The sequence below is a fragment of the Sphaerodactylus townsendi genome, linkage group LG02, assembly GCF_021028975.2.
Source record: "Sphaerodactylus townsendi isolate TG3544 linkage group LG02, MPM_Stown_v2.3, whole genome shotgun sequence".
NCBI classification, from domain to species: domain Eukaryota; kingdom Metazoa; phylum Chordata; class Lepidosauria; order Squamata; family Sphaerodactylidae; genus Sphaerodactylus; species Sphaerodactylus townsendi.
Genome location: NC_059426.1, coordinates 28,278,165 through 28,305,959, shown reverse-complemented (window position 1 = coordinate 28,305,959; position 27,795 = coordinate 28,278,165). Strand labels below are relative to the sequence as shown.

Here is a 27,795-nt window from a genome sequence, read left to right as displayed (position 1 = left end):
GTTACCTTTTCCCGCTGCTTGCTGCATGGCCCAGAACGCCAGTGGAGGTGGTGTGGCTGTGCTCCAGTGGCATCATCAAACTGCCCCTCCAGTTTGGACTGTAGGTATCTGAAAGGATATTGGTTGTCCCCTAAAACACACACGGGCAAAGCATTCTACACGGCAGCTGTGACCATGAAAAATGTCTGTCATGGGGGTTGTTTTAGGTAAGTCACTACAGCAGCTAGCAGAACATACACACAGAGGAATATACAACATACTGTCAGAATACAATGGATTGCATTTAGTGTCTAGCTGTCCATGTTGTTAGTGATTTCAATCAAGCATGAGGGGAGACCTGAACAGGCCTACTGGTTTAAAATGAAGGATAACTGTATTGCAAAATAGTTCACTCCCTCCTGGCTTAAGCGCCAAAAAAAAAGCATGTTATGTCAATTGTCACTCTTATAGCAAAGGCCAAGAAAACCAGAAACCGCAAGTCAAAAGGGAAAAAAAATAGTGTTTTATTAACTACCACACTGTTATAATACACTTTAAACGTACAATAAGGTAGCCTTTAAATTTGAGGTGGTTTTAAGAACAAATGAACAGATTTCCAAAAGTTTGTAAATAGGTGAACTGCTGTAATTATTGTACTTTTTTTTTTTTTGTAAAATGGTAGAGCACTTACAGACCGGCTATGCAAATTAAGTTTGTACATGTTTCTATAATTGAAAATATAAACAGTAATTAAAAAATAAAAAAGAATTCAGCTTAATAAAAAACATATATGTTTATCAGTTAAATGTACTGGATACATACAATTTAAGAGGAAAAGCATAAAGGAAAGATGTGGACATTTAAATGCAAATCAACTAACCAAAAGATTAACAGAAGAAAGCCTTGCAAAATTATTATTGTTTCTCTATGACTAATATTAATGTGGTTTGAAGTACTGTCCCTATGGAACTGGTTTTCCATCATTTGCATATGTTTTAACTGGTAATTTACATGATGGCTTTTAAGGTCCTGACATATTTTTGGAGACAAGATAAAACCACTGCTGAAATGAACATCCCTTGGTTTTTGGTCCTCCAATATTAAAGAAAAGGGATCTTTCTTAATAATATCTGTTTTACCACCCAAAATGCTGCAACCTATTTTTCTAAGCCTCTGAATATTTTAAAACATTGGTTATATTGTCCAAATTGATTATTGAAAGTATATTAACAAGACATTATTTTGGCAAAATTAAACCTTAAACATGGCTTTTTCGACAGGATTTAAACTATCCCTATTCCATGTTAAAATGTAATTTTCAAAATCTTACAAGAGTAATGCTTAAAATATTGTACATAGTTAACCTAATTAAAATAATTAGCTTCAAAATGACAACTTGATGAGCTAAGTAAAGCCTACACTATGTAACATTTGCCTGGAAACTTGATTTGTCAGTTATGCATAATAAAAATTCCAGTCATCAAGAAAATTACAAAATTTCTTTTATCATAACATGATTTCTTTTCACCAATCAACTTTTTATCTTACAATAGATAAATACCAACATGTTCTCATTTTTACACTAAACCACAAAGGATTGATGCATTTGATTAGACTACCATTTCCATCGTTAATTTTTTTATACAAGTTGGTAAAATTTAATCTCTCCTAGATTCCAAAAGTACCTACAAAACCCATGCAATTTTACCATTTTAATATACTATGGAATATCATACAAAGTAAGGCATTTCAGTGTCGTGTATAACCAAGTTACTGTCAATCCAAAAATTTTGCACATCAATAAAAAGATATCTAAGAACTTAGGAACAATATTCTTCTCACTACTGTATAAAAATAACCACAATTAATAGGTATCTTGTGTAATATTTATTCCATTGTCTCGTTTCCAGAAACAGTAACAAGCTGTAAAGGTATTTCAGCATTGGTAAGAATATCTTGATTGCTGGTGCCAGATGTATTGACAGTTCCTATCCCTGAAACAGACCCTTGTTGGATATTAGCAAGGATAAGTGTTGTTCCACCTGCAGTAATCAAAGTATCCTCTGGTGTTGCTTCTACCGATGCTAGCACTGTGCTGCTGGCATGAATAGCCTTTTTATTTTGATGCGTTTTAATGTGTTTGGCAAGGTGGTCACTTCTCATGAAGCGTTTTGAGCATTCCGGGCAGACAAACTTCTTTTCCCCTGTTGAAAACATAATGAAAGGAAGTCTTTCACTTCAATGCATGCAAAAGCTATCAAACACGACACAAATGAAACAAAGGCGGATTCCGCATGGGCTACAAACAGCAGTGTGAAAATGGTGTGAAAATGGTTTAAAACGGTGTAAAAGGGTTTACACCGTTTTCGGCCCATGTGGAATCTGCCAAAGTTGCCTTGGGATAAACAACTGCATGCCATTTAAGTGTATTGTTACAAAAGAAGAAATTGAAGGCTAACCACTCCTCCCAAATTCCTAACATTAACAGCAATCAGAAAACTCTATGTATTTGAAATATTCACACTCTCCTTACCAACCCACTGGTGCCTGATAACAATGTCTGAATATCCAAGATCAAACAGCAAAATAGCGAAAACACATTTTTGTGGGGGTGGGGGAAACCCGACAACACCCACAGAATCACCACTAGGAAAAGCCTGCATAACCAAGTATAGGTTACCAGAGTTTGAAATTCAGCAGTGTAAGCACAACACATGAATTGGCACAGGGAGGAAATTCCACTAACAGGAGGCATGGCAGAGAAGGCCAGATCTCTGGTAGCTGCCTTCCTCAGTGCCGAAGGGCACACATAAGAGCACGCACAGCAGAGGTCTCTGGGAATGATTTTAACTATCTGGATTCTGGAAGGTTTTATAGCTGAACATGTTTACCCATCATCAACCCTCCCCTCCCACACAAGTACATTACAAACAAACATGGCTAACCTGTATGCGTTCTCCTGTGTCGCTGCAGTTCGTCACTGCGGGTAAACCTTTTGCCACAGAACATCCAAGTGCAAATGAACGGACGCTCTCCAGAATGCCAGCGGAGATGAGCTCTCAGGTGAGACGTCTTCCCGTACACTTTCCCACAACCTGGTATGTGACAGATGTGCTGTTTCTTTTTCCCCAAATTAGTGCCCCTGTTAAAATATACATTAAAAAAAAGTTGCTGACCACGGTGCTGTGAAGACAGTTTCAGCAAGCAGTATATTTTGCTGAGATGAAAAGAAATGCATTCTAACAGATTTTATGGGGACCAAAAGGCTCAGGAGCTGCCCTTGCTCAATCACAAACCCCAATGCAGCTCCTAAACCTGCCCCCGCCCCCCACCAGCTACCTGCCATTTCCACTACAAATGCTAGAAGAGAAAGAAAAAGAGGAAGAGTTTGGATTTATACCCCACCTTTCTCTCCTGTAAGAAGCCTCACAGCACCTTACAAACTCCTTCCCTCCTCCTTCCCACAACAGACACCTTGTGAGGTAGGTGGGGCTGGGGGGAGTTCTGAGAAAACTATGGCTGGCTCAAGGTTACCCAGCAGGCTTCATGTGTAGGAGCGGGGAAACAAACCCAGGTCACCAGAAAAGAGTCTACCACTCATGGGGAGGACTTGGGAATCAAACCAGTTCTCCAGATTAAAGTCCACCTGCTCTTAACCACTACAACAGGGGTCTGCACCCTGCGGCTCTCCAGATGTTCATGGACTACAAATCCCATTAGCCCCTGGAGAGCTGCAGGTTGCAGACCCATGCACTACACCATAGCTACAAGTATGGAAATTAATGACCCCGCCCCCCACTTTTGCCTCACTGATGTAAAGGAGGGTTGCTACATAGGAAGCCAAAGTGCCCACCTTCCGCCACCTTCTTTGCAATTAGGACAGGTACAAGCAACTCTTCGCAATCTTTTCCCTTCTTGATGCGGCTGGTCCCCTTCCTCGTCTACCACCTGCACTCGCAAATGGGTCAGGTCATTGGTGTTCAGTGTTGAATCGCCGCCAAGCTGCCACTCTTCAGGGTCAGGCTCCTCTTCTTTAATCCTAATGTCTGAGAGAGAGAAAAAACGACCGTGAACTCGCCTACTCAACAGAAAGAAGCCAGCCCTAAGGAACGTTCACCTTTAACACACATAGAATTGTGCTCCAGCTGAAATGTCACGGGCTCTTGGCAACTACCAGTGCTGGCATCAGTTCCATATTAAAAGGCAAGCCTCGCTACTGAGCTTTCAAATACCAGTGCAAGGACATCAAACATAAACAGGGTTACCATTAAGATACGCAATTGTTTCGCTGACTAGAAATGCTATACAACATATTCAACAATGGGGGGAAACGGCATCGATTTACTACCAAGGATTGCTGCTATCTTTTTAGTATAACATTTTCACCAAAAACTCTAGATTTATATAAGAAAATGTCCTTGTTTGAAAAAGAAACAACTCAAATTTGAAAGTAAGTTAGCATACATGTTTATTAAATTCCTGGTAATTTGTGGATTGGATCCAGCTCAAAATTTCCACTCATGCTTGAGGTCTCTTGCACAAGCAGAAACGCAATAAGACAACTACAGCAGCTACTTGCACTATGTCACACTTATTGCATCTGCACTTTTGATTCCACTGCCAAGAGATCTTGTGCAACCAATTTCCTGAAGCTATATAATATACACGGAGGAAAGGGCTAGGCCAGGGGTCTGCAACCTGTGGCTCTCCAGTTGTTCATGGACTACTATTCCCATCAGCCCCTGCCACCATGGCCAATTGGCCATGCTGGCAGGGGCTGATGGGAATTGTAGTCCATGAACATCTGGAGAGTCACAGGTTGCAGACCCCTGGGCTAGGTGCCGACCAGGACTTTGTGCTACATCAGTTTATGACTCTGCTTAAGCATTGCTAAATCCAACTCTATATGTTTGCAAGAGCTATGGGACATGAATACCACTGAAAGTAACCTCATGGCTGCCTAAGCAGGTGAAAAGGGGGATCTGAAAGCAAACACTCAAATAAAAATTATTTAATAATTAATAGATACAAAACCTCTGTGTTTCAGTTAAATTACATTGGCAAAGAAATTCTAACTCATAAAATACATACAGAGAGCTGGAACATGTGCCTCAACAGCAAGAATTTCTATGTTCCAGGGAGAAAAGGGTTGTGCAAAGACCCGGACTGGCTGTCCATAAACCACCACCACTTAGACTAAGTAGACTACAGGCTTAGACTGGAATAGTTCTGCAAAGGATTGCACTGTAAGAATGACAGAGCAAAGCCCCCTCTGTGGCAGTTGGACTACAGAAAGCTAGCAACTGTTGTGCATGCGAGGAAGGTGCCATTATCTCTGTAATGTGCCTGAGCTGTACAGCATGTGCTTAATGTTGCAACAGCTGCAAACTAAATTGAAGCTCTGCATCCAGACTCATCAAGCTCCAGCTCTTTCATTTTCCTGGAATTTGCAGTTGTAAAGGAAAATACGGAAGCGGCCGCTCTCCCATATGTATCCAACGTAGGCCAAGAAAGGAAAAACTGCTTCTCCTGAAGATGGAAATTCCTACATGCAAGTCCTCACTTACTACTATGTATGTAGCATGATACCTCATCTTGACCCATCCTTGCACAGGTGTCAAACTTGCAGCCCTCCAGATGTTATGGACTATAGTTCTCATCATCCCGTGCCAGCTGGCAGGGGATGATGGGAACTGTAGTCCATAACATCTGGAGGGCCACAAGTTTGACACCTGTGCTTTAGAGAGATCCAACCAATGAAGTACAAAAGATTTAAAGATCTCAAGGTGACATTAATTTCTCTTGCTTAATTTTTTGAAAGTCACAGCAGGTAGGATATGTATTTACCACTAACCTCTTTAAAATGTCTTAAAAATATATTTCCCTTCAATACTAGTTACTTTAGAAGACACTGCAAACCAAAAATACACTTATTTAAAATGTACAAGGATTATATAAGTATAACATAGTTTCTGTTCCTAATACAGTAGATAGTTAACAGGTTTCCTGTCAAGGTAATTTCAAATAGATGGGGAATTTATAGTGCAGTCCTAACCTGAGATATACCCTTTTAAGTCCTCTGATGTCTACAGTGTAAGGCAATGAATCTGTCCAAGATTACACTGTTAATCATAATTTATGGCATGCATCCTTCTCCTCTTGCCCTTCCTGCTCGGAGGCAAGTCAGGATAAGAACACATGACTGGCCCAAGGTCACACAGTGAGGTTTGGGACAAGAGGAGATTTGAACCTGGTTCCCCAAGTCTCAGTCCAACTGACTGGCTCAGGGGTCTGCAACCTGTGGCTCTCCAGATGTTCATAGATTACAATTCCCATCAGCCCATGCCAGCATGGCCAATTGGCCATGGTGGCAGGGGCTGATGGGAATTGTACACCATGAACATCTGGAGAGCCACAGGTTGCAGACCCCTGGACTACCTAGTGTGCCAAGCTAGCTCAACAATCCAGTAGAAGTAAAAAAATAATAATGAAGAAAATAGATTATACAATTTAGTTGGATAATACAAGACAAATTTCTTATGTGGACATGGAAGCAAACTAGTCTTGTTGTTTGGTGACATCCAAAGATGTGGGGTTCAAATTTTTTTCCAAAAAAAATTTTCCCAGTGCCCGTGAAAAAAGTAATTTCTAAAAAGATTCATCATTCCATAAAATTACCAATGAATGGATGCCTCTGCCAATGCAATATCAGGGATGCTTGGCAGTTCAAAGTTGTGATTAATGTTTTTCAGGCAACTATCCCTAGGAAGTGTGTGAGAACATATGTATGTTTTATTGATTTGTAAACCAGGTGTCTGGTGGGCGGTGGGGGGGGGGGGGGAGAGAGTAGATGAACCCATAGATACATAAGCCAAATGTAAAAAAAAAGTACAGTTATGAATTCAAATGATTCAGTGTACAGATCAAATCAAAACTAATACTAAGCTTGTTATTTATATGTCTCCTCACATGGCAGAAGGGATGTCAGTCACCAATCTGATATGTGACTACAAGAAAAGCAGGTGATACCATGAAGAATGATACTGAAACTGAGGTGCTCCACTGACCTTTGTGGATGAGGGGTAAATTCTGTTGAAATAGTTAAATGGGCAATCACACCCACTATACAGCATGCTGTTTTTTCACGATGCTCAAATTATTATGTCAACAGTTCTCAGTGCCCTTGGGATTTAAATGTATGCATGTATACATCTCAGTGCACTTGGGATTTAAATATATGCATGTACTACATTGTCTTGCAAAAGTTTAAAGTACTATCCCAGGGGTCTGCAACCTGCGGCTCTCCAGATGTTCATGGACTACAATTCCCATCAGCCCCTGCCAGCATGGCCAATTGGCCATGCTGGCAGGGGCTAATGGGATTTGTAGTCCATGAACATCTGGAGAGTCGCAGGTTGTAGGCCCCTGTACTATGCCAACAAAACCAATTTCCACATAAAGTTTGAATTTATTTGAACACTGAAACCACACTTGATCATTACCTTAATCAAATACTTGTTTGAGTATTTTTAATTACAAACATAAGATTAATATGGGGTATTCTAAATATATATTTTGATTAAATAGAAGCCAAAACCAACATGTTCAATCAGATCATGCTGTCTTTATGGGGACAGGAGAAATTTTGGGAAGATGCTGTGGGAAACTTTCCAACTTTAATTTTCCCAGAATGCCTATCTCACTAACATGTTCCTTATAAAATATTTAACAGCCCCCCCCCCTTTTTTTCTCATTTTGTATTGGTCTTATTTCTATATTTGAATCATGCCTGCCACATTAAAAAGATGAATGATGGGAGAATAAGAAAGCAATGACTTCAATGAAAAGAGACAGGTATCACAAAGTCATAGACATTACAGCCGCTGCCTATTACAGCAGTATCTTCCATCTGTCCCAAGTCACATTTTATGTTTCCAGGAGTAGGTATAAGATGCTTGCTGAGCAACGAGTGAAGAAAAATCATGCACATGTCAACTTGCTTGACATCAGCGACTATTTGCTGTTGGGCCCCACAAATTTCAAGAAGACTTATTTTCACACAATGTGACTGGAAACAAAACGACTAAGACAGGGTCTCTCCTTCTGAATGGTGTCCACACTTCAAACTGAGTGGTTTAATAATCAGGGTGGAAACCGCAGCTGCCGAGGAAGGGGGAGGAAGTACAGTTGGGCTGGCAGCACCTTCTTCCCCCGCAGTCAGAAGCCAGAACCAGCAAAAAGTGGATGGGGGAGGAGAATGGTCTTAAAGGGCCAGAGGGAGAAAGAGCCCAGTCCTGGGGGCAGGGCTTGGGCTGGAAGCAGGAAGGGGGGGGGGGATTGGGAAAAGCAAAAAAAAAAATTACATGGTTTTTCACATTGCTGGAGGGGGGGGAGGAAGGGTGCCATGCCCCTAACCTTAGTGATGGGGGGGGGGGGGGGCGGGGACAACTGTATTTTACACAGCATTACATTGGTAGACTCCAACACTCTTCACAGCAAGCTGTAAATTTTTTTATTTCAAACCTTCAGCTATCAGGAAAGTCTGTACCTCACAGAGGACAAGAATGCCACTTGCCATAGAAGGTACCAGGCAAGGGGAATCTATAGATTAAAAAATAAGTTTATTATTGAAATTAAATCAATTGACATGAAAACATAATTTTTTTAAAAAAAATTCAGTCATCTACATCTGCTTAAATTGCACAATTCTGAGAGCCTGTTTCAAGAACCAGATTAGTAGGCCTCAGAGGCAGCCAGCAGCCATGCTCTGCAATCCTCAAGTGTCTACAAAAAACAAAAGTTTAAAAGAATTTTCTCTCAGGGAAATAATTCCTGAAAAACTGCAACTGCACCTGTTTAGCAAGGAAAGATGACCGCCCGTCTCCTGTGACACAAAGCAACCAGCAGATCAAGGCTTTTGGAGGGAAGGTACTGAAAAGCCAGTTTGGAATTGCCTGCTGTATAAGAAGACTTCCATTCCCCATGATAATCCAGGCTGACTTCATTTCAGCAATGAACCATTAGTTCGTCCAGGGAGGTACAAACCCTACTACTAAGGTCCATTTGGCAAGTGATCTGGCAATTTCCACACAGCATTCATTAACAGTGGCATGTATCCTACTGTCGTTCCTCCAAGCTAAAGAGCTGTCCTCCAAATGTAATGGTTCTTCCACTGCAGAAAGGTCTCATACTTTGCTCAGTGGATAGTAGGTCACTCTATAATGACAAAATAGCCATTGACTAGGCAAGATGTCGCCTGAATTGTTTCATTTCGTAGGTGACAGACAAGTCAACCATACAACCCAATAAGAGTTTCATCTCTTCAAAATACAAGCCAACATAGGCCAGATCATCAAAATCGCACTGCCAGCAGAAGTCTGCATCCTTTAGATAGTCGCTGCTAGCTCCTACTTGCCCAGCAATCCTGCTTGGCAAAATGTCACAGTACCCCTGGTATCAGGTCTGTCTACTGCTTCAAGGCAGAATCCTGCATTTTAAAGGAGGTTGTGTTCAGCACAGAAATACCTGTTTTGTGGCTAGTGTCCTGGCACATGAGTTATGCTTGGCACAAGAAGTTAACGCACCCACTGGTGGTAATATGAAGGTCTGTATACTAGAACAATGTATCCTTTGCTATAACATATTATCAGGATTAGTAATTTCAGCATGAAAGTCTCCCTGTTAAACAGGCCACTTCATGTCTCTATAGTCTTCATGACTCTATAGAATAGATGCCGTGATGATATCCAGTTGAAGGTCCCAGACAAGTGACCTTCATTCTTTATTTTGCAACTTATTTTTTGATGCAGTTAATACAAGACTTTAAAGAATATCTACACTCCCTAACAACGCTTTCAAATTTTAACTTTCAACCAGCAGATCTATTTTTCATATGCAGAAGCAAGACTATCTTGTTGAGTTTTAACAAAAACACAGCAGGTATATCATAACTGAAGGCTTGACTGCCTTTATCATGGAGCATGGCTACATGGTAAGAGATAGTATGAATTCAACAGTGCACTTTTCAGTAACTTGTATATTTAAAGAGTAATTTGGTTGTTTTTCGCCATATATATTCAATGTGCAGCCGCTGTGAACTCAGAACTCCAGCCATCTCTGCATATTTGAACTAATAATCAATCCACTGAATACTATGCAAAGACCTACTCTCTGGTTACACCCAACAGCTTGCGAGCACTCAACAGGTTGACTTTTTGAACAATCAAACAAAAATGTGACATGGGGGGACGGGGTTGCTGTTCATGTAACAACAGCACAACTGGGTAGATACAGTTAGCTGGGCAGTTCTTAGGTCTTGCCCGTGACTTACACATACAAGGTTTCGTTTTTTAAAGACAAGATTGTCTAGAGCTCTTCTAATAATCAGCTCGCTCCAATCATCTAGTGAATTTCTTAAAGAAAAAAGAATAAGAAAAAGGAAATGCATTCTCAGCATTCACAGCTCTGAAATGTGTTACCTGACTCTCCCTATGAGAAAGTAGTACGCTGCATTCTTACAACATTGATTTATTCAGCAACAGTAATTCCCTTTCCGTCACAAGAGTAAAATGATACTCACCCTTACTTTTTAAGTACAAAAGCAACAAAGATGAAACTGAATTAGTGAAATGATTAAAAAAAAATAAAACACAGCCCATTCCTTAGTGAACAACTTAACCTCTGTCTTTTGTGCTGTTTTTTAATCAGTTGAATCTTGGCATGTTTTGAAAATTGGTATTTTGACTACAATATAGAGGGAAAAATCAAGTTATAAGAATGCAGACATTTTTTTAAAAAAACTTGTGCCTCTTTTTCCTGCCACAATATTCATAACCAAAAGCCTGAAATGTGGAGCAAATTGACTTAGCACAAAAAAAGGTTGTGGAAATAGAATGCTTTCTTTACTAGGGGGACTGGACAGCATGAAATATATTACCAGCATTTTTGGAGCCAGGTTTTCAAAAACTAGCTTATCCCACAGACAAATATTAAGGATTCCCTGATCTCCCTAGCAAGAGAAATCATAACCCTTCCATGTAGTGAGAATACCTCCCATGTGTAAAAAAAAAATCCCACAAAATAGAAAACTCTAATAGTCAGCAGGCCAAGGGTGATTTGTATTACCCTTTTCTTTGCAGGGGGTATAATACATGGGATAGTTTTCAGAAGTACTATTTTTCATCTTAAGTGTGGAATGATATGGCCCATTCAACTGCTTTATTTTGGTGGTGTGATAGATCTTGCCTGATTTCTACTAAAGCAAAAGCAATTCTCTACCTGGAGTATGAAGAGACACCATTCATTCTGCTGCATTTGTGAGCCAAGCATGAGCTGATTAACAAATTGGGAAGGCCATGGCAGCAGTAGTTTATTGCCTATTTTAGCAGTCTTTTTCCTGCTAACCTGAAAATTGAAACTCGGTTATACTAGTGCAAACATGTTCTTCACAATCTACATTATGTAAAGTGTTTACACCTATATTTTGATGCATTTTTAGAGAAGCAACCTAGTAACCTTCACTCATAATAGACCAGGGTCTATCCATCTTGACAGTATTTTACATTCTCAGGAAATTGAAACTCCAACTCGTACTGTGCCTACTGATGTCTTATGGCGCAGTGATTTTTTAAAAATCCAACTTTATATATATATTTTGCTTTTGACACAAGTTTTTACGTTAGTGTTCTTTAAAACCTACCACAAGAGAACTCCAGAGGAGCTCTGCTTTGTCATCTAACTTCCATTAGGATCAATCTCAAAAGAGCTCCTAAAAGATTTGCAGCATGACACTTGGCAAAAAGTACCATCACCGGGGGGGGGGGGGGGGGCACTGGTTCTGCACAGTAACCAACATCACACAATGTATGAATTACGAAGGAAATAAATGCAGCTATTTTACATGTGTGAATCTTTCCTAATTTATGCTTCAGGACTTGGTTAATGTGGAACCCTGATTTGCATGAGAATTGCTACCTCTCAAAAAAGGTCTGGAATTTTACTGTTGGACAAGCACCAACCATTTTTACTTCTTGTAGTACACAGACTTGTGTTTGACAGTGAACTTTCCAGCCAGAGCTATATTAAATGAAAGACATGACAGATAAGTTGATGTTGAATAGCTAAAAACTAACGCTGATAATCTGAGTTTTCAGTTACATGCATTACTGTTTTGTGAAGCTACACTTCTTTCAAAAAGTGAAGACACACAGGCTACAGCAGCACGTGAGCCCAAATGGGGGGTTTCCACGCTTCACTGTCTTTCTTTTGATATGGCAAACAGGATCTGCTGATCACAGACTTTAGACACTAGATTTCTGAACAGGATTAATATACAGCATTAAAAAGAGTCTAAGCCTTCTTAACTCAAAGGACTAGTATACAAGATCTTTGGTCCTGGCCTTTGTATCTCAAAGGAGCTGCAAGCCAAATGACGAATATACTGTGCCATCAAGTCTCTTGCTTTCGCCCTAAACCTATTAAAAACCATAAGAACATAAGAACATAAGAACAAGCCAGCTGGATCAGACCAAAGTCCATCTAGTCCAGCTCTCTGCTACTCGCAGTGGCCCACCAGGTGCCTTTGGGAGCTCACATGTAGGATGTGAACGCAATGGCCTTCTGCGGCTGTTGCTCCCGATCACCTGGTCTGTTAAGGCATTTGCAATCTCAGATCAAAGAGGATCAAGATTGGTAGCCATAAATCGACTTCTCCTCCATAAATCTGTCCAAGCCCCTTTTAAAGCTATCCAGGTTAGTGGCCATCACCACCTCCTGTGGCAGCATATTCCAAACACCAATCACACGTTGCGTGAAGAAGTGTTTCCTTTTATTAGTCCTAATTCTTCCCCCCCAGCATTTTCAATGAATGCCCTGGTTCTAGTATTGTGAGAAAGAGAGAAAAATTTCTCTCTGTCAACATTTTCTACCCCATGCATAATTTTGTAGACTTCAATCATTATCCCCCCTCAGCCCGCCTCCTCTCCAAACTAAAGAAGAGTCCCAAAGCGCTGCAGCCTCTCCCTCATAGGGGAAAGGTGCTCCAGTCCCTCAATCATCCTTGTTGCCCTTCTCTGCACTTCTTCTTTTCTATCTCCTCAATATCCTTTTTTGAGATGCTTTGGCCGACTCAGAGACTGGACACTGAGTACTCCAAGGGCGGTGCCCATCTCACTGCTTTTATATAAGGGGCATGACAAATCTTTGCAGTTTCTATTCTCAATTCCTTTTCTAATAGTCCCAGCATAGAGTTTGCCTTTTTCACAGCTGCCCATGCATTGAGTTGACATTCCCATGGAACTATCAACTAAGGCGCCTAAATCCCTTTTCCTGGTCTGTGACTTGATATAGCACTGACTCCTTGTGCTGCGATGTATGTGAAGTTTGGATTTTTTGCCCCTATGTGCATCACTTTACATTTTGCTACATTGAACTGCATTTGCCATTTCTGAGCCCACTCACCTAATTTATCAAGGTCCGCTTGGAGCTCTTTGCAATCCTTTGTGGTTCTCACCACCCTACATAATTTGGTATCATCTGCAAACTTGGCCACCACGCTACCCACCCCTACTTCCAGGTCATTTATGAATAGGTTAAAGAGCACTGGTCCCAAAACGGATCCTTGGGGGACACCACTCAACCAACATCATTAACATTAAATGAAGTGATGGAGAAGGGTTTTTTAAATCTAAAGTCTAGGAACCAAGAACTTCAATTTGGAACACACATTTATAACTCAGGAAATATAAATTACAGACATCAAATAGACATGTCTAACATAAGCAGAAATATGTATTATAGGAAGTGAATATAAAGTTGTTACTCTTGAATGCAAGTATCTCTCCTTGAAGAGGAAGCAGCTCAAAAACCACAAGTAAATCTAACTGACTTTATCAGCACACATAATTAACTTTACCTTGAAAGCAGCAGAGAAGCCATTCTGCACACAAACAATTACGATAATATAAATACCTGCAGGACTGTCCGTGTTTTCTCCTGGGTGCAGCTGAATGCCGCCAGAGTCTATGGAATTTATCGTAACTGTCTGTAGATTTGGCAACTGAGCAGTACTTAGACTAACCGGAGTCGACGTCAAAGCCCCACCTGCTGCAACTTGACCCAGAGTGAGCGTCTGCACTGGAGTCAACGTTATCTGCTGGCCAGGAGCATTCTGCAGCTGCAAGTTCTGCAAGTTCTGGACTCCTTGCACTTGAAACGTCTGCCAAGTTATCTGCCCGGACGGGGTCACTGTTTGCGCCTGGATTAAAAAAGTTCCAGGGTTCAACTGAAGCTGAAGATTCTGCAACGCCTGCTGAGATATCCCTTGGCTGGCTTGCACACCATGGATTGTCTGTTGCGCAATACCTTGTACGATTTGGGCTTGACTGGTTGTTTGCTGAGACTCTTGCAGCTGTATATGCTGTACAATAGGCTGTGCTGCGGAGACCTGAATGTTTTGAGCCTGCGCCTCATCTGAGACAGATGTTTGGATGTAGTTTCCCTGAAGATCAGAACTGTGTACCTGCCCAGTGGTGGTGGGCAAGCTGTTTGCATTTTGTTCCAGTATACTACTACCGTCTATGGTAACAGGCAGTTGCGAAGATGATGACGTTGGCACAAATAAGTCTGTATCAGTGGTTTCTGTCATTTCAGGAGAAACCTGTTCTGCAGTCCTGTCAGAAGTGTCTGAACTGTCCATTGCCTGCGCAGTGCTTATCAGGTGTCCATCGGCATTAATGCCCGCAGTCATGGTTTGAGAACCACTCAGTCCCAGAGAATCTAGATCAACACTATTGATAGGAACAAAAGCAATATTTCCTGGCAGACCGAGAGGGACATTAGCAACCACCTGTGCTTGCCCTGGAAAAGATGAGCCTCCAATTGTAACCCCCTGGACTTGGCCAGTCTGTGATAAAATATTCTGAATGTTACTAGAAGACGTTCCAGATGCAATTATGGTTTGATTGGAGCCAGGAATGATTTGAATTTGACCAGTTTCTTGATTTACGCTACCATTGTCAGAAGTGGCTGCAAAACCAAGCTGAACCTGCTGACCATCAGCCGTCTGAATCTGGGGTATTACTTGATATTGGACATTAGAGACGGTACCATTAGATGAATCCGACCCAGAGGCAACAGAAAATATCTGTTGGTTCTGCAGACTCTGAAGGGGAAGGACATACTGCCCACTCGAAGTTACTGTGGCAGTTCCTGGGATCTGTACTATATTGCCAGCTTCATCTTTGATGGTTGTGGGTGTAGCCGACAGCACCTCCCATCTATTTGGTGTTCCTGCTAACTGTACAGAGGCCAAATCTCCTGTCTGAATAGAACCAAACAAAAGGAGAAGTTAAGGCATCTATTGTTAGATTACAAATGAAAAGTTGGTCAATACATTACTGGTATGCATGTAATTTGCATAAAGTCTGGCATATAATGATGCGTTATTAAGTATCTCAACTTGTGTACATAGGTGGTTTTTTAATTCAAATTACTTGATACATTCCTATATTAATTTCAGAATCTTAAAAAAATCAACACAAGACTAATTATTGGATAACTAACAATAGTTAACAACTGCTGACACAATCCAACAGTCAAACGACATGCGCAAAACATGCAATTTCCCCTTTTTCGGCTCGCTCTATTGGCAACTCAGTACATCAAACTTTGCAAAAGCCATTTATTTTAACAACGAAACACCAATTTCCCCACTCCTCCGAATGTGTTAAATGTGTACTTTGATACTGTCAAGCTTTAATATTTTAACAATGAAAAATCAAGGACAAAAGTATACCATGAATCAGAATAAAAGGTTCTGGCTGGCACAAGTACTTCTGCGCATGCACAACATGCTCTCCTCTTGATTCCTCTTTGTACTGTATTGGAAGCCCTTTGAGCCCAGAAGTATAAAAACTAATGCACAGTATTGTCAAAGGCTTTCGTGATCTGAATAAACTGGCTGTCATGGGCTCATTCCGCACATGCAGAATAATGCACTTTCAAACTGCTTTCAGTGCTCTTTGAAGCTGTGCAGAATGGCAAAATCCACTTGCAAACAGTTGTGAAAGTGGTTTGAAAATGCATTATTTTGCGTGTGTGGAAGGGGCCATGGATTTTCCAACCTGTGTGGCCATGGTCTGGTGGTTTTAGCTCCTACTGTTTGGCATCTGTGACTGGCATCTTCAGAGGCATGTTACGGTATGACGTATTTTTTGCTGTGGCACATGCCTCTGAAGGTGCCAGCCACAGATGCAGGCAAAATGTTAGCAGCTAAGACCATTAGACCATTTGGTCACACAATCCAGGAAACTCATAACAGCCAGTTAATGTGCATTAATTGATCTAAAGCACAAAAAGGCAATTATGGCCTATTATTCGGTATCCAACTGGACTGTATTGAAAAAATTAGTTACTGAAACACCCAGACCACACTTTTAATGCATTTCAATCCCCTACTCTTCAATTGGGTCAATTTAAAAAGTATTGATTATTGTTAGAAAGCAGAGGTTATTTGGGACACCCTAAATCCTTTATCAAACAAGTGCCAGGGCACGGCTACAGGACACACAGCTACCTTCCGCTTTAGTTAAGCAGGCCTAGGTCTGGGAGACCTCTTGGGAACCCTATACTATCTTACATTCTATGAAAGAAGAAGTATGGGATATAAATGTAACAGATCACGTCTAAAGCAAAAGGGAGATGCCACTTGATACTGTTGATTCTGGAGGATTCTAAGCGTCATCCAGCACTAAGACAACAATGGTTCTGAATCCAAAACCAACTTGCTGGGCAACCTTGGCCAGTCACACACTCTGAGCCTAACCTACATCACAGGGTTGCTGTGAGAATAAAATGGAGAATGGTATAAACTGTTTTCTGTCCCCACTTGGAAGTATATAATTGAAACTGTTCACTATTTCGGTAACATTTTCAGAGCTGGCCCACATGGAAAATCAGATACGCACACCCCATTCTCAAGAATAGAATTCATCCCAAGGTTATTTTTTAAAAAGCCACAGTAACAAAACATTGGCCCTTCCATGTTTCACTACTACAGACTTCTTCAACTCTTTGTATTTATTTTGACCAACCGTAAGCAGCACATCAAAAATCATTAAACAAGTTTTAGGTATACTAACACATGAGAATCATAACAGATAAAAATAAGTACTCTCCCCACCCTCAAGCCATGGACTAACAGAACTATCCTAAACTAAGTTACACCCTTCTAAGTCAATTTACTTCAACAGACTCAGAAAAGTGTAAGTCTGCTTTGCCTGGCACTGTAATTCACCTCCTCGACCACGGCAAGAAACTGAAACACTCATTACATTTATGCTGCTCTATTTGGGTTATGTGTACACCACCCACATTGGTGATTCTCAGAGATGGCCACAAGCAGTCAACCTTCTCAGAGATGGCCACAAGCAGCTTACAGAAAACAGAAGGACCAGAGCCTGAAAGAATACCTCACTGAGTTTCTAGATGGTGCCACTGTGTAACTTGGTCATATACATCATGTACCTTTAACACTATTAGATTTGCAACCTTAATATTAAATAACATTATCAGGATTTTTGCTTCTACTGAATCCAATACAACTTAACTTCTCAGTTAAGCATGCTTAAATGTATAATACAGGGGTCTCAACGCCTTAGCTGTAGCATGTAAACACTACATGGTAGTCTCACTACACTACAAATTCATTAAAATAGAGTCTTATTACCCAGATGCCTCCTACTACAAGAATTATGTTTATTTTGTGTTTGGAAGCATACAGTTTCTGGCCTCCTTATTTTTTAGTACTTAACCAACTTTAAGTTTTTTGCTACCACCAGAGTTTATACAAAGTTGCACTTTTTTGAAATGCGCAGATTTTTTTCGGAAGCTTTTGTTACATGTCCATTATTACCTACTTCCATTATCATGCTCCAGTATTCTCAAAACCACTCAACTTACAGTTCTCCAAGGCCCCTTCCGCACACGCAAAATAATGCGTTTTCAAACCACTTTCACAACTGTTTGCAAGTGGTTTTTGCCATTCCGCACAGCTTCAAAGAGCATTGAAAGCAGTTTGAAAGTGCATTATTCTGCATGTGCGGAATGAGCCCAAGTGTCTAAATATTGAGGATGCCTTCTGAAGAACCAATTAATGAGAACGTTTTTGTAGTGAAGCATTTATCTATCTTTTCTTTACTGCCTTCCTCTAAAAATTTCAGATAGGGATGCATGGTTCTTTCCCTCTCCATTCTGTGATCACCACAACTCGGTGGGTAGATCAATGAGAGAGAGGCAGACTCCATAAACTCTGTGGCTGAACCCAGCAGCTAGTCAAGCATTTTAACCACTATGCCATACTCGTTCTCAAGTCTATTTAGTGTTTTTTTTAAAAAATTATATGCTTTTAAGGCTAGCCAATAATAAGTTCAAAGAGACAAAAATAAATCAAGTAAATTTATTTGCCTTCTCAAATTTATTTGAGAGCCAGCGTGGTGTAGTGGTTAAGAGCAGGTGGATTCTAATCTGGAGAACTGGGTTTGATTCCTCACTCCTCCACCTGAGTGGCAGAGGCTTATCTGGTGAACCAGATATGTTTCTTCACTCCCAACATTCCTGCTGGGTGATCTTGGGCTAGTCACAGTTCTCCTGAACTCTCTCAGCCCCACCTGCCTCACAAGGTGTCTGTTGTGGGGAGAGGAAGGGAAAGGAGCTTGTAAGCCACCTTGAGTCTCCTTACAGGAGAGAAAGGTGGGATATAAATCCAAACTCTTCTTCTTCTAAATGCTTCAGAGTCAAAACAAAGACCTCCTGAATCGTGCCATCTGTCATCAAGCTGTCAGATTGCCACAAGTGGTTCAAAGCTTCTAAAAACAGAAAACAGAAACACTCAATTTCCCCTGCAGGGAGAGAAAGAGTCCAAAGATGTCTTTACCACCACAGATTCTATGTCAGTTAACGCCCGTTGGAACAGTTGAAGAGGGCCCTCAGGTGGAGGGGGGGGGGGTGTTCAGAGGAAAAGAAGCTCCGTACAGACAGCATTAGGAGACAGCTCTTGTCAGGAAGATCATGCGATTTTTTTTTAGAGGAATGACAGAAAGCAAAATGGAGACCAAACATCGGAACCACCATTTTAAGAAGAAAAAAACACCAGGAAAGGTAAGAATGGCTCAAGGAAGAAAGTAGTAAGAGCAGAGAACTTTACTAAACTTAAGTGAAGGCACAGAAGCACAGCCTGAAATAAGCTTATTGGTGAATTCAAAGAAGGTCTGCACATTTTTAAGCTAACCTGTCTTCACAATGGCAGGAGACAAGCTACAAAGAGACAGCTATGGGTCTCAAGGAAGGCTGGGAGAGCAATAAGCTTAACACTGACTGTACTTGCTCAGCATAAAGCCTTTCTTTCTACCTTGGGGAAACCAGAGATTTGAAATTATTCTACTATTTAGGGATTAGACAAAATGTCTTATTTTATGATGCCTTGTATTGGCCAAGTGCCTCTGGCTTGAGTCAAGGGGCTGATTCCAGTGTCCTGGTCATAACTGTATCATCTGGATGTCACAGGTTAATTTCCATGTTGAAGATTATGTCTTGTATGGGACCACTTTAAAGATTTTCAAATCATATAGAAGCTGCATCATTAAAATTTAAATTGTGCAAGCATTCAACTTGGCCTTCTATCATAAACAAATCATATATCTCCTATCTATTAGATTAACATTAGAGGTAGTGTAGAACATCAAAGTTCCGCTATGAGTACATTAACCCCACTTACTAAATGCCTGCCCAACTAAGGGGTTTTTTTTTAGATAGAAAAATGTCAGGAACAGCACACTGCGTTTGACATGAGCTATAGAACACAACATATTTTGCCATTAACAGTGAAAAGTATAATGATGAACATTTAAAATAGAAATGTTCACTCTTGTCAGAAAGTTGTAATGTTTGCCAGACAAGAGGACCACTAATGTTACTATGGGAATTCCACAGACATAATTTTAATTCTTAGGAATCAAGATTACTTTTATGCCTCAACATCCTTGCTGTTTTCACGATTGCCTGTAGGGGTACAGACATTTTTTCCAGAACCACATACAGAATTTTAATCTGTCTTGACTATCCCCATATGTGCCATACTCAGACACAGTATCTTCAGAGGCTCCTGATCTTAATCTATACTTGTGGGCAGTTTTAGATCATTTTATGAACACTACCTTCCCTTCCCCTGCATCTAACAGCTCTTCAGGGTCAGAGGGGGTTCTCCCCACTATCTAGGGAAAAAAGTAATTGATGGAATTAAGTACAGAATAATGGACAGAAAAGACTTTTCTGAGAGAGAGAAAAACACACACACACATTATGTTTTCATCTCTTTTTTTCCAAACAAGAGTCTATCTCTTTTACCTTCCCTAAAACAATACTATACTACCCAACTGTCTGCCAGAGAATGGTCAGGTGGTAGGTAGCACCAAGCTCATATGCCCATTCCACCACCGCTCTCTTCTGTTTGCTTTCTTTCACTATTACTATCAGCAGTGGCAAGTGAGAACAGGGGTTTCTGCATATATTAAGCATGGAGAAAATAGATTTTTTTTAAAAAAATACAAATAAATAAAAACACAACATGCTCACTGCTCTCCAGAGCCATGGAATGCTGACATCAGTATGGGGAGAAGAGGAAGAAGAAACAAATAGGCCAGAAGAAAGTGGTCATGCTGATCACGTATATCAGTGGTCTTCAGCTTTTCCAGAGCCAGGACATGCCTGTAACACTCAGGCAGCAGTATGGTATCCACTGAATTCCATGCATGTAACAGGAAATTTGTGATAGTCATATGACAGGAAGGGGAAACAGTCAGTTATGACCTTACCAAGAAGTTCTAAGCGTACATGTGTTAGGTCTCGAACTTTGAAGCAACAAACGGACTCTGTATTGTTGATCAGCAGTGTTTATTGACAGGCATCAAAGCACCCAGCTTGACAAAGGCAGTTCTGGTGAACCTGGCTTTTGCTATCCCCCCTCTCATTTTCACAGTCACCTAGATACAATTCCCCCTGACAACATAGAACACACTGAAGGACCAACTGGAGAGAGTGTCTGAGCCCAGTGCTCAAACTGGGGAAGAAAAGACAAAGGAGAACTTTCACTAACGGGATCACTAAACCTGCTCCCGTCCTATAAAGGAATCCAATGATGAATGACCATTTTTTGCCACGACTCTCAAAACACATGCTAAGTGAACTATGAATTAACAGCTAAACCCCCAAAAACTTTCAGTCCTACGCCATATGCAACCCAAGAATTATGGCCTTCATCTAAGAAAAAAAGAATACAGGCACACAAGTTTGTAAAAAGCCCATCATTCACTGAATCAGATCATGGCATGCACCCTATCGCTCTTAACGAGCAAAGTTTCAAGCATTCCTCAAGCCAAAAGAGCATTCCTCCCAAATTAAGTGGTTCTTCCTCCAACAGAGGAACTTCCTCCAGCCTAAGGCAGAATACATTCCAGAACATTTAACAAACGGTGTGCTTGAGGAGGAAGATGAAAATGTGCTTTTCCTCCCTGTTCACTACTCAGCATGTGTGTCCTGTCCCTGAAGGCTTCCCCAGATCTTCATTTAAATACAGCTCACACTGTGCAATGGACATACCAGACAAAATCCAGGAATTAATTACTTGCATATGTTATATGCAAGTATTATACTCATGCACAGATGTCTTCAGAAAAAGGAGAACAAGCGTGCCAGGCAGACAGAGAAGAAAGGCATGTTCCCATCCCCCATCATGCCAAGGGGGTAAGCACATTGCCCAATCCAGCCCAGCAGAGTTACCAAGAACTCCCTCCGCTGGATTGCCAATGATCTGCAGTACAGAAGTACCCCAATAACATATTAGCTTCACAAATCCCAAACATGATTTTTGACATTTCAGGCGTGTTTGTGGTCTCACAGTACTGCACCCCTATACAAAAATGGGAGAGATAAACGATTAAAAGTCACACAGCGAACACGTTTTCAGGGAAAGAAAATGGTATTTTATAGATTGAATATGGTTTACATAGAACAGGGGTCTGCAACCTGCGGCTCTCCAGATGTTCATAGACTGCAACTCCCATCAGCCCCTGCCAGCATGGCCAATTGGCTATGCTGGCAGGGGCTGATGGGATTTATAGTCCATGAACATCTGGAGAGCTGCAGGTTGCAGACCCCTGACATAGAACATGGATTATATGCTCTTCAGACACATTCATTTCTGGCCTTGTCATTCTTCTTTCTACTCATTAGTTGAAGCCTGAGTCCTGTTCTCAGATGTGATTTTTGGGAAGTACAATTTTTTAAAATCTGGTTTCAGACATCATAGGGAAACCTGTCTGTGCAGTGGGCACAAACTTGGCTTGTTGCTCTTGTATTCAGTCTTTCTTCTCAGTTTTCAGAAGCTCGGCATCTAACTTAATTTTACTGTAATAAACTAAATGCAGACGCCTGAGCTGATGTTACAACAAAACAGAGGTTTGTTCAGAACATCTGAACGCAGCCAACTTCTCTACTGTAAATGGAAGTCAGTCATCACCCTAGAAGGCAGGGCATAGCTGAACATCAGAGCAACTGGAGTAAATTAATTAAATTTAAATTAATAATTTAAATAACTTTAAAGAAATCAGGCTTTTATTTGGCTGAGTTTTGTTTTTGTGGCAATGTTTTACCCTTCATTCAACCTGTAGGTTCTGAAATAACATTTCTGGCCACAGGCCTGCAGCACAAAATTTGAAGACATTTGAAGTAAATCGTACATTAAAACTTCTATTAAAAAGGCTGAATACAACGTTATGAATTTTCTGTTAAACCTAAAACAAGTTAACTTGAAACCAGTCATTTGAGTTCAGTGAGACTACAAAATTAGCTATAATTTAAATGCTTATTAGGTTATGGCAGGGAATATTATTTTTGTGGCAAAACAGTAACAGAGCCCGCTCCCCCAAGCCCAGACAACTTCCTGATGAATGTAATCGAATCCAGAATTGAAACTTGCAGTATCCATCAGAGGCATATCGGTGAAATGGGGCCCAGCAACAATTCCTTCTCTGGGTGCCCGCACCCCCTCCACTTGGAAGGTGGACCCTGCCCCCAAGCCCCACCCACCCCCGTCTTTGAGCAAGCCGGCTTTTGAAAGTCAGAGCTTTTGAAAGCATAGAGGCTGGGGTGGGGCTTGGGGGGATGGGGCCATGCCCCCGAGTCCCGCTCCTGTCCTGCACGGAGATTGGGCGTGGCCTCATCCCTCTGCCTCCATGTAGGTCAGCTTTTGAAAGCTAGAGCTTTTGAAAGCCAGCTTTTAAAAGAATGGAGGCAGGAGTGGGGCTTGGGGGCAGGTCACACCCCTGTGCCCTGCCCCCAGCTTCCGTGATTTCAAAAGCCGGCCTGCACAGGGGCGGGGCTTGGTGGCATGTGGCTGGGGCGCACGTGGTTTGGTCATGCGGGGTGGGGTGGCTGCTTGGTGCCCTCCCACGTGATCGAAAGGCCCCTGGCATCCATAACAAAACACAACTTTGAAACATTTCAATATGATTTAGAAATAAATTTGTATTCAATCCTATTAAAGCTAGAATGGGACTAATAACATCAGGCATCCTACCAAGTGACAAGAAAAAATCCTCTTATTTTGTCTAATTAGCATCAATTATTATTGTTTGTATAGTGTGACCCTAAGCAAGTCTACTCACAAGCCAATTTAAATTCTGTGGGATTAACTTCTAAGAGAGCACCAGAATGCAACTGTATATACGCTATATTTTCTATTATTAGATCTGCTTCATTTTTACCCCACTCTTCTACCTAAGGTGCCTGACATTGTTCTTTTCAATTTCATTTTATATCTGCACAACCACCCTAAACATATGTGACTGGCCCAAGGTCACCTGGCAAGCTTCCATGACAGAGTGAGGATTGAAACTTGGATCTCCCAGATCCTAATTCGACTCCTTAATAATTAAAAAAAAAACTGGTCCGGAAGATTTGATTCTACTTCATTATTATCTCTCTACGTAAGCATTCATGTGCAATTCCCTCCCCATTTACAGAATAATTCAGTGATGTTAGAAGTTTGTGTAAAGATGAACCAACTTTGTGGCTATTTTATTAGAATTTTCTACTGCACGAATGCATTACCTTACAGGCGAATAAGGGATGAACTTCTTAAGGAAATATCTTGCATGCAGTTCTACATCAATGTTTTTCCTCTCCAGTTCTCTTCTTCTACTGCTAATTGTTCTAATCTAATTGTTCATATCTTTTGCAGTACTGCTAAGCAGAATCCCCAGAGCAAAAGGAACTTTAGAATGTCAAATAGATAAAACAATCTGTTGTACCCCAAATCAACTTCTTGATGGCACACCATTCAAGTTGCTACCCTCGTCATGGGAGATTTGGAAATAAATTCCAACAACCTTAGGGGGATTTTTTTTTTGGCAGAAAAATCTTTCTACTGATTTTTTTGTGTCTTTGACTTTTTCCTCTAGAGCATGCCTCACACACCCATTTCCCTCAGTCAGGGGCGTCCAACTCTGGCATTTCAGATGTTCATGGAATACAATTCCCATCAAATTGTAGTCCATGAACACCTGAAGCACCAGAGTTGGACACCTCTGCCCTAAGCAAATTCCCAATTACCTCCTTTTCAATCTTGTTCATTTTTTATGCTCAGACCACCATGCCTATAAGCACTTAAAAATATTCTCTGTCATTTTAGTTCCTATTTCAATACGCCCAGCACAGGATAGAGAATTCTGCCCAAGTCAAATTGCTTCAGGCTGTCAGAGAATCTGAGACCACACTGCTGCATTATTTTTCCATTGCGTCACATTTGGAAGGACACAGATGAGCAAGTTAAAATTTGGCTGTAATCCAGACTCATACGCTAACTTGGTGAGGCTGTGGATATGTGATTAATTTGGACTGCAACCCAGCTTCCTTATGTGTCCCCAAGATAATACATGCTCTTTTCTAAGCATGTGAGGCTACAAATCTTAACCGATAGCCTTTTAAACAGCATGTTGACAGGACACGTGAATCCTCAAATGGGTATACAGAATTTAATACATTTAAGCTGAAAATAACTACAATATTACAACTCTTAGCAAGCATAGATGAAACGTGCGAGTGTATTTATGGTCTGTTTACACAGAAGTCTGACTATTCATCAATAGGGCTGACTCCCAAGTACACACAGGATTTCAAACCAAACCCTCACTGAAGCTACTATAGTGTTATGCGTTCTAAACGAGTACAGATACATCTTCTGTTTCTCTCCATCACAACCTTCATATTTCATGCAAGCCATCACACGATTTGGAAAACAGGCATGCACAGATGTGCCGTCAGCCATTGTACAGTTTTCAAAATAAAAGCTTCTGTCTGTTCCCAATACATTTGTTGCCAAATAAAATGTTTCAAAAGACATTTTCAACACCAATTCCAAAAACATGAAGTTGGAAGATGCCAGCAATTTTATGTAACTGCAGCCATCAAAATTTTTGACTTTAACTTCACTTCTTCCCCCATGCCACCCAATTCTTTTATTTCAGGAGACAATCAACAACCCCCCTGCACAAAAAATTGTATCATATGTCATATTTCCCTTTCCAGACCAACCTTCCCTCAAGGATATTTCCCAGATACCCACAACAGCAGGACAAGAAGGGTCAAAACTTTCTGTAACCTGTAGTGAATGGCCAGCTGTGCCTTAGAAACAGCGTTCAAAATGTTTTAACAGGGCTTTTAGCCCCATTATGGTAGCCACCCTGGGACTTTGGTGTAGGGCAGGGTATAAATTGAGTAAATAAATAAATAATAAATGATAAAATATCTGGCTTCTACTTGGTGCTGCCGACTGCTCCCTGCCTCTCCCCACCACCACCCAGCCATTTTACCCCTAAAGTGCATCCTCTGTGCCCAGCCCAGCCTTCACCTCCTGTTATTGTTTGGGGGATTCCAGGCTGACAGCTGACACTCGAGGAGAGAAGGGGGGGGGGATATTTTGTTCACGTTCAATTGCTGAGAGGAAAAACGGCCACCTCCTTATCCTTGGGGGGGGGGGGAGAGAGAGAGAAAAGGGCAGGCGAAGGAAAGCTTCCCGCCTCTCCCCCCACCCCACACCTTCCCCGGTTTGAAAGGAGGGCAGTCGCCGCCGCGAGGGGGGAAGTCCCTGCGCCGCCGCCGCCGCCGCCCCCAGGGAGCCGGGCTCCTCCCGGAGAGGCAGGGGAGCCTGGGGACCCCTCTTGGGCAGGTCGGCCTCGCGATCGTCCCTCCCCCGGGCGGGCGGGCAGTGCTATGCGGTGTCTCCCGTCCCTCCCCCCGGGCGGGCGGGCGATCTTGCGCGGCGGCTGCTGCGGCGGCGGCGGGGCGGTGTGTGCCACTCACCGCTCCGGCTGGCTGCGAGGCTTCGTCGTCGTCGTCCTCCTCCTCGTCGTCCTCGTCCGGCGACGGCGGCCCGATCTTGCTGCAGGTAGCCGCCAGCAAGGCCAGCGGCGACGGCTGGGCGTCCTACTCGGCCGGGCGGGGAAGGGCAAGGCAGGGCGGCGGTTAGTGCGGGGCGCGCCCGGGCTCCCCCCCCCCACACCTCCCCCCTCAGAGTCAAGGAGGGCGCAGGAAGCAGCGGCGCCACCGAGCCCTTCGCCCGCGACGTGTCACCCGGGGGAGGGGGGAGGGGAGGCGGTCGGGCGTCCCGCGCTTACCTGGGGGGCGCCGGCCTCGTCAGAGGCGTCGGCCGAGGCGCCGTTGCCGTGCTGCAGATACTCGCCCTGGGCGCCGCTGTCCACGTCCAAGGCAGCCATTTCCTCTTGCTTCACGGGCCTCTCGGGAGCTGCGGGCATAACGGGAAGGGGGGGGGAGGGGGAAGGATGATGGCGGCGGTTGTTGGAGGAGGAGGAGGGGGAGGGGAAGGTTCACTGACGGGAGCGCTCGCCCCCTCCCCTCCCCATCGCCCGCTCTGCCCTCCTCCTCCTCCTCCTCCTCCCTGCCGTCCCTCCTCCCTCCCTCCGCGCGCTGTTGCCGCCGCCGCTGCCCCTGCCCCTCTCTTCTCCCTCCTCCCCCTGGCTCTGCTCCTCCCGCTGCTTCAGCCAGTGCCGCTCGCGCCACGCAGCCAGGCAGACACGCGCCCGCGCCGCCGGACCCCCGGAGCACCGGCCGCGGCCCGTACGTACCGGTCATGCTGTGTGAGAGCGGGGCGGGGGGGAGCGAGCCAGCCGCCGCGGGAGCTTCTGCCGGCCGGGAGGAAGGGAGGAGAGAAGGAAGGAAGGAAGGAGGCTCTCGCTGGCTCGCTCTCTCTCTCGCGCGCAGGCCCCGCTCGCCGCCGCCGCCGCCACTGGGGCTAGGCGGCCGCCGTCACCGCTGGGGACATGCTTAAGGTGCGCGCGGAGGTTGGCGGCGATGTTGGCGGCGGCGGCCTGAGCCCACTCCGGGGTTTCCCCCCGCTATTTTGATTGACGGTGCGAGGGAGCCGAAAGGTGGGGCTTGCCGCGGGAGAGGGGGCCCGGCCGACACCGCCGCCACCTCCTCCTTGCCAGCCCGCCAGCTCGCCCTCCCGGAACTCCCTCCTCTCCCCCGCGCTCCGGCACGCTGATTGGCTGCCGCTCTCGGCGGCCTGCGCTATGACTGGTTACCGCCGCTTGCCGCTCACCCACTGCATTTCCCCCCCCCCCCTCCGATCTCTTGCCGAGGTGGCTTCCTGTTTGCCAGGGTTTGTGTGAGAAACAATGAGGCAGGCCCCGCGGAGAGAGAGCGAGGCTGCAGCGCGGCCTTGGTCGGCCATCCGCTCGCTCGCCG

General features: G+C 43.1%; 1 protein-coding gene across 2 annotated transcripts; it reads right to left on the bottom strand.

Moving 5' to 3' along the window:
• Window positions 1-479: 479 nt before the first annotated feature.
• On the bottom strand, window positions 480-27,558 carry SP3 (Sp3 transcription factor). 2 transcript variants are annotated; one of them, XM_048484261.1, is made up of 7 exons: window positions 27,174-27,558; window positions 26,706-26,833; window positions 26,392-26,514; window positions 13,948-15,298; window positions 3,833-4,025; window positions 2,925-3,121; window positions 480-2,183 (listed from the first exon to the last, which is right to left on the bottom strand). In XM_048484261.1, exons 1-7 carry the CDS (start codon window positions 27,178-27,180, stop codon window positions 1,867-1,869), a joined length of 2,316 nt encoding a protein of 771 aa, XP_048340218.1. In that variant the 5' UTR covers window positions 27,181-27,558; the 3' UTR covers window positions 480-1,866. The 2 variants fall into 2 exon arrangements, with proteins under 2 accessions (XP_048340218.1, XP_048340217.1); XM_048484260.1 differs by lacking the exon at window positions 27,174-27,558 and having other exon boundaries at window positions 26,706-26,934.
• Between the last annotated feature and the right edge of the window lie 237 nt (window positions 27,559-27,795).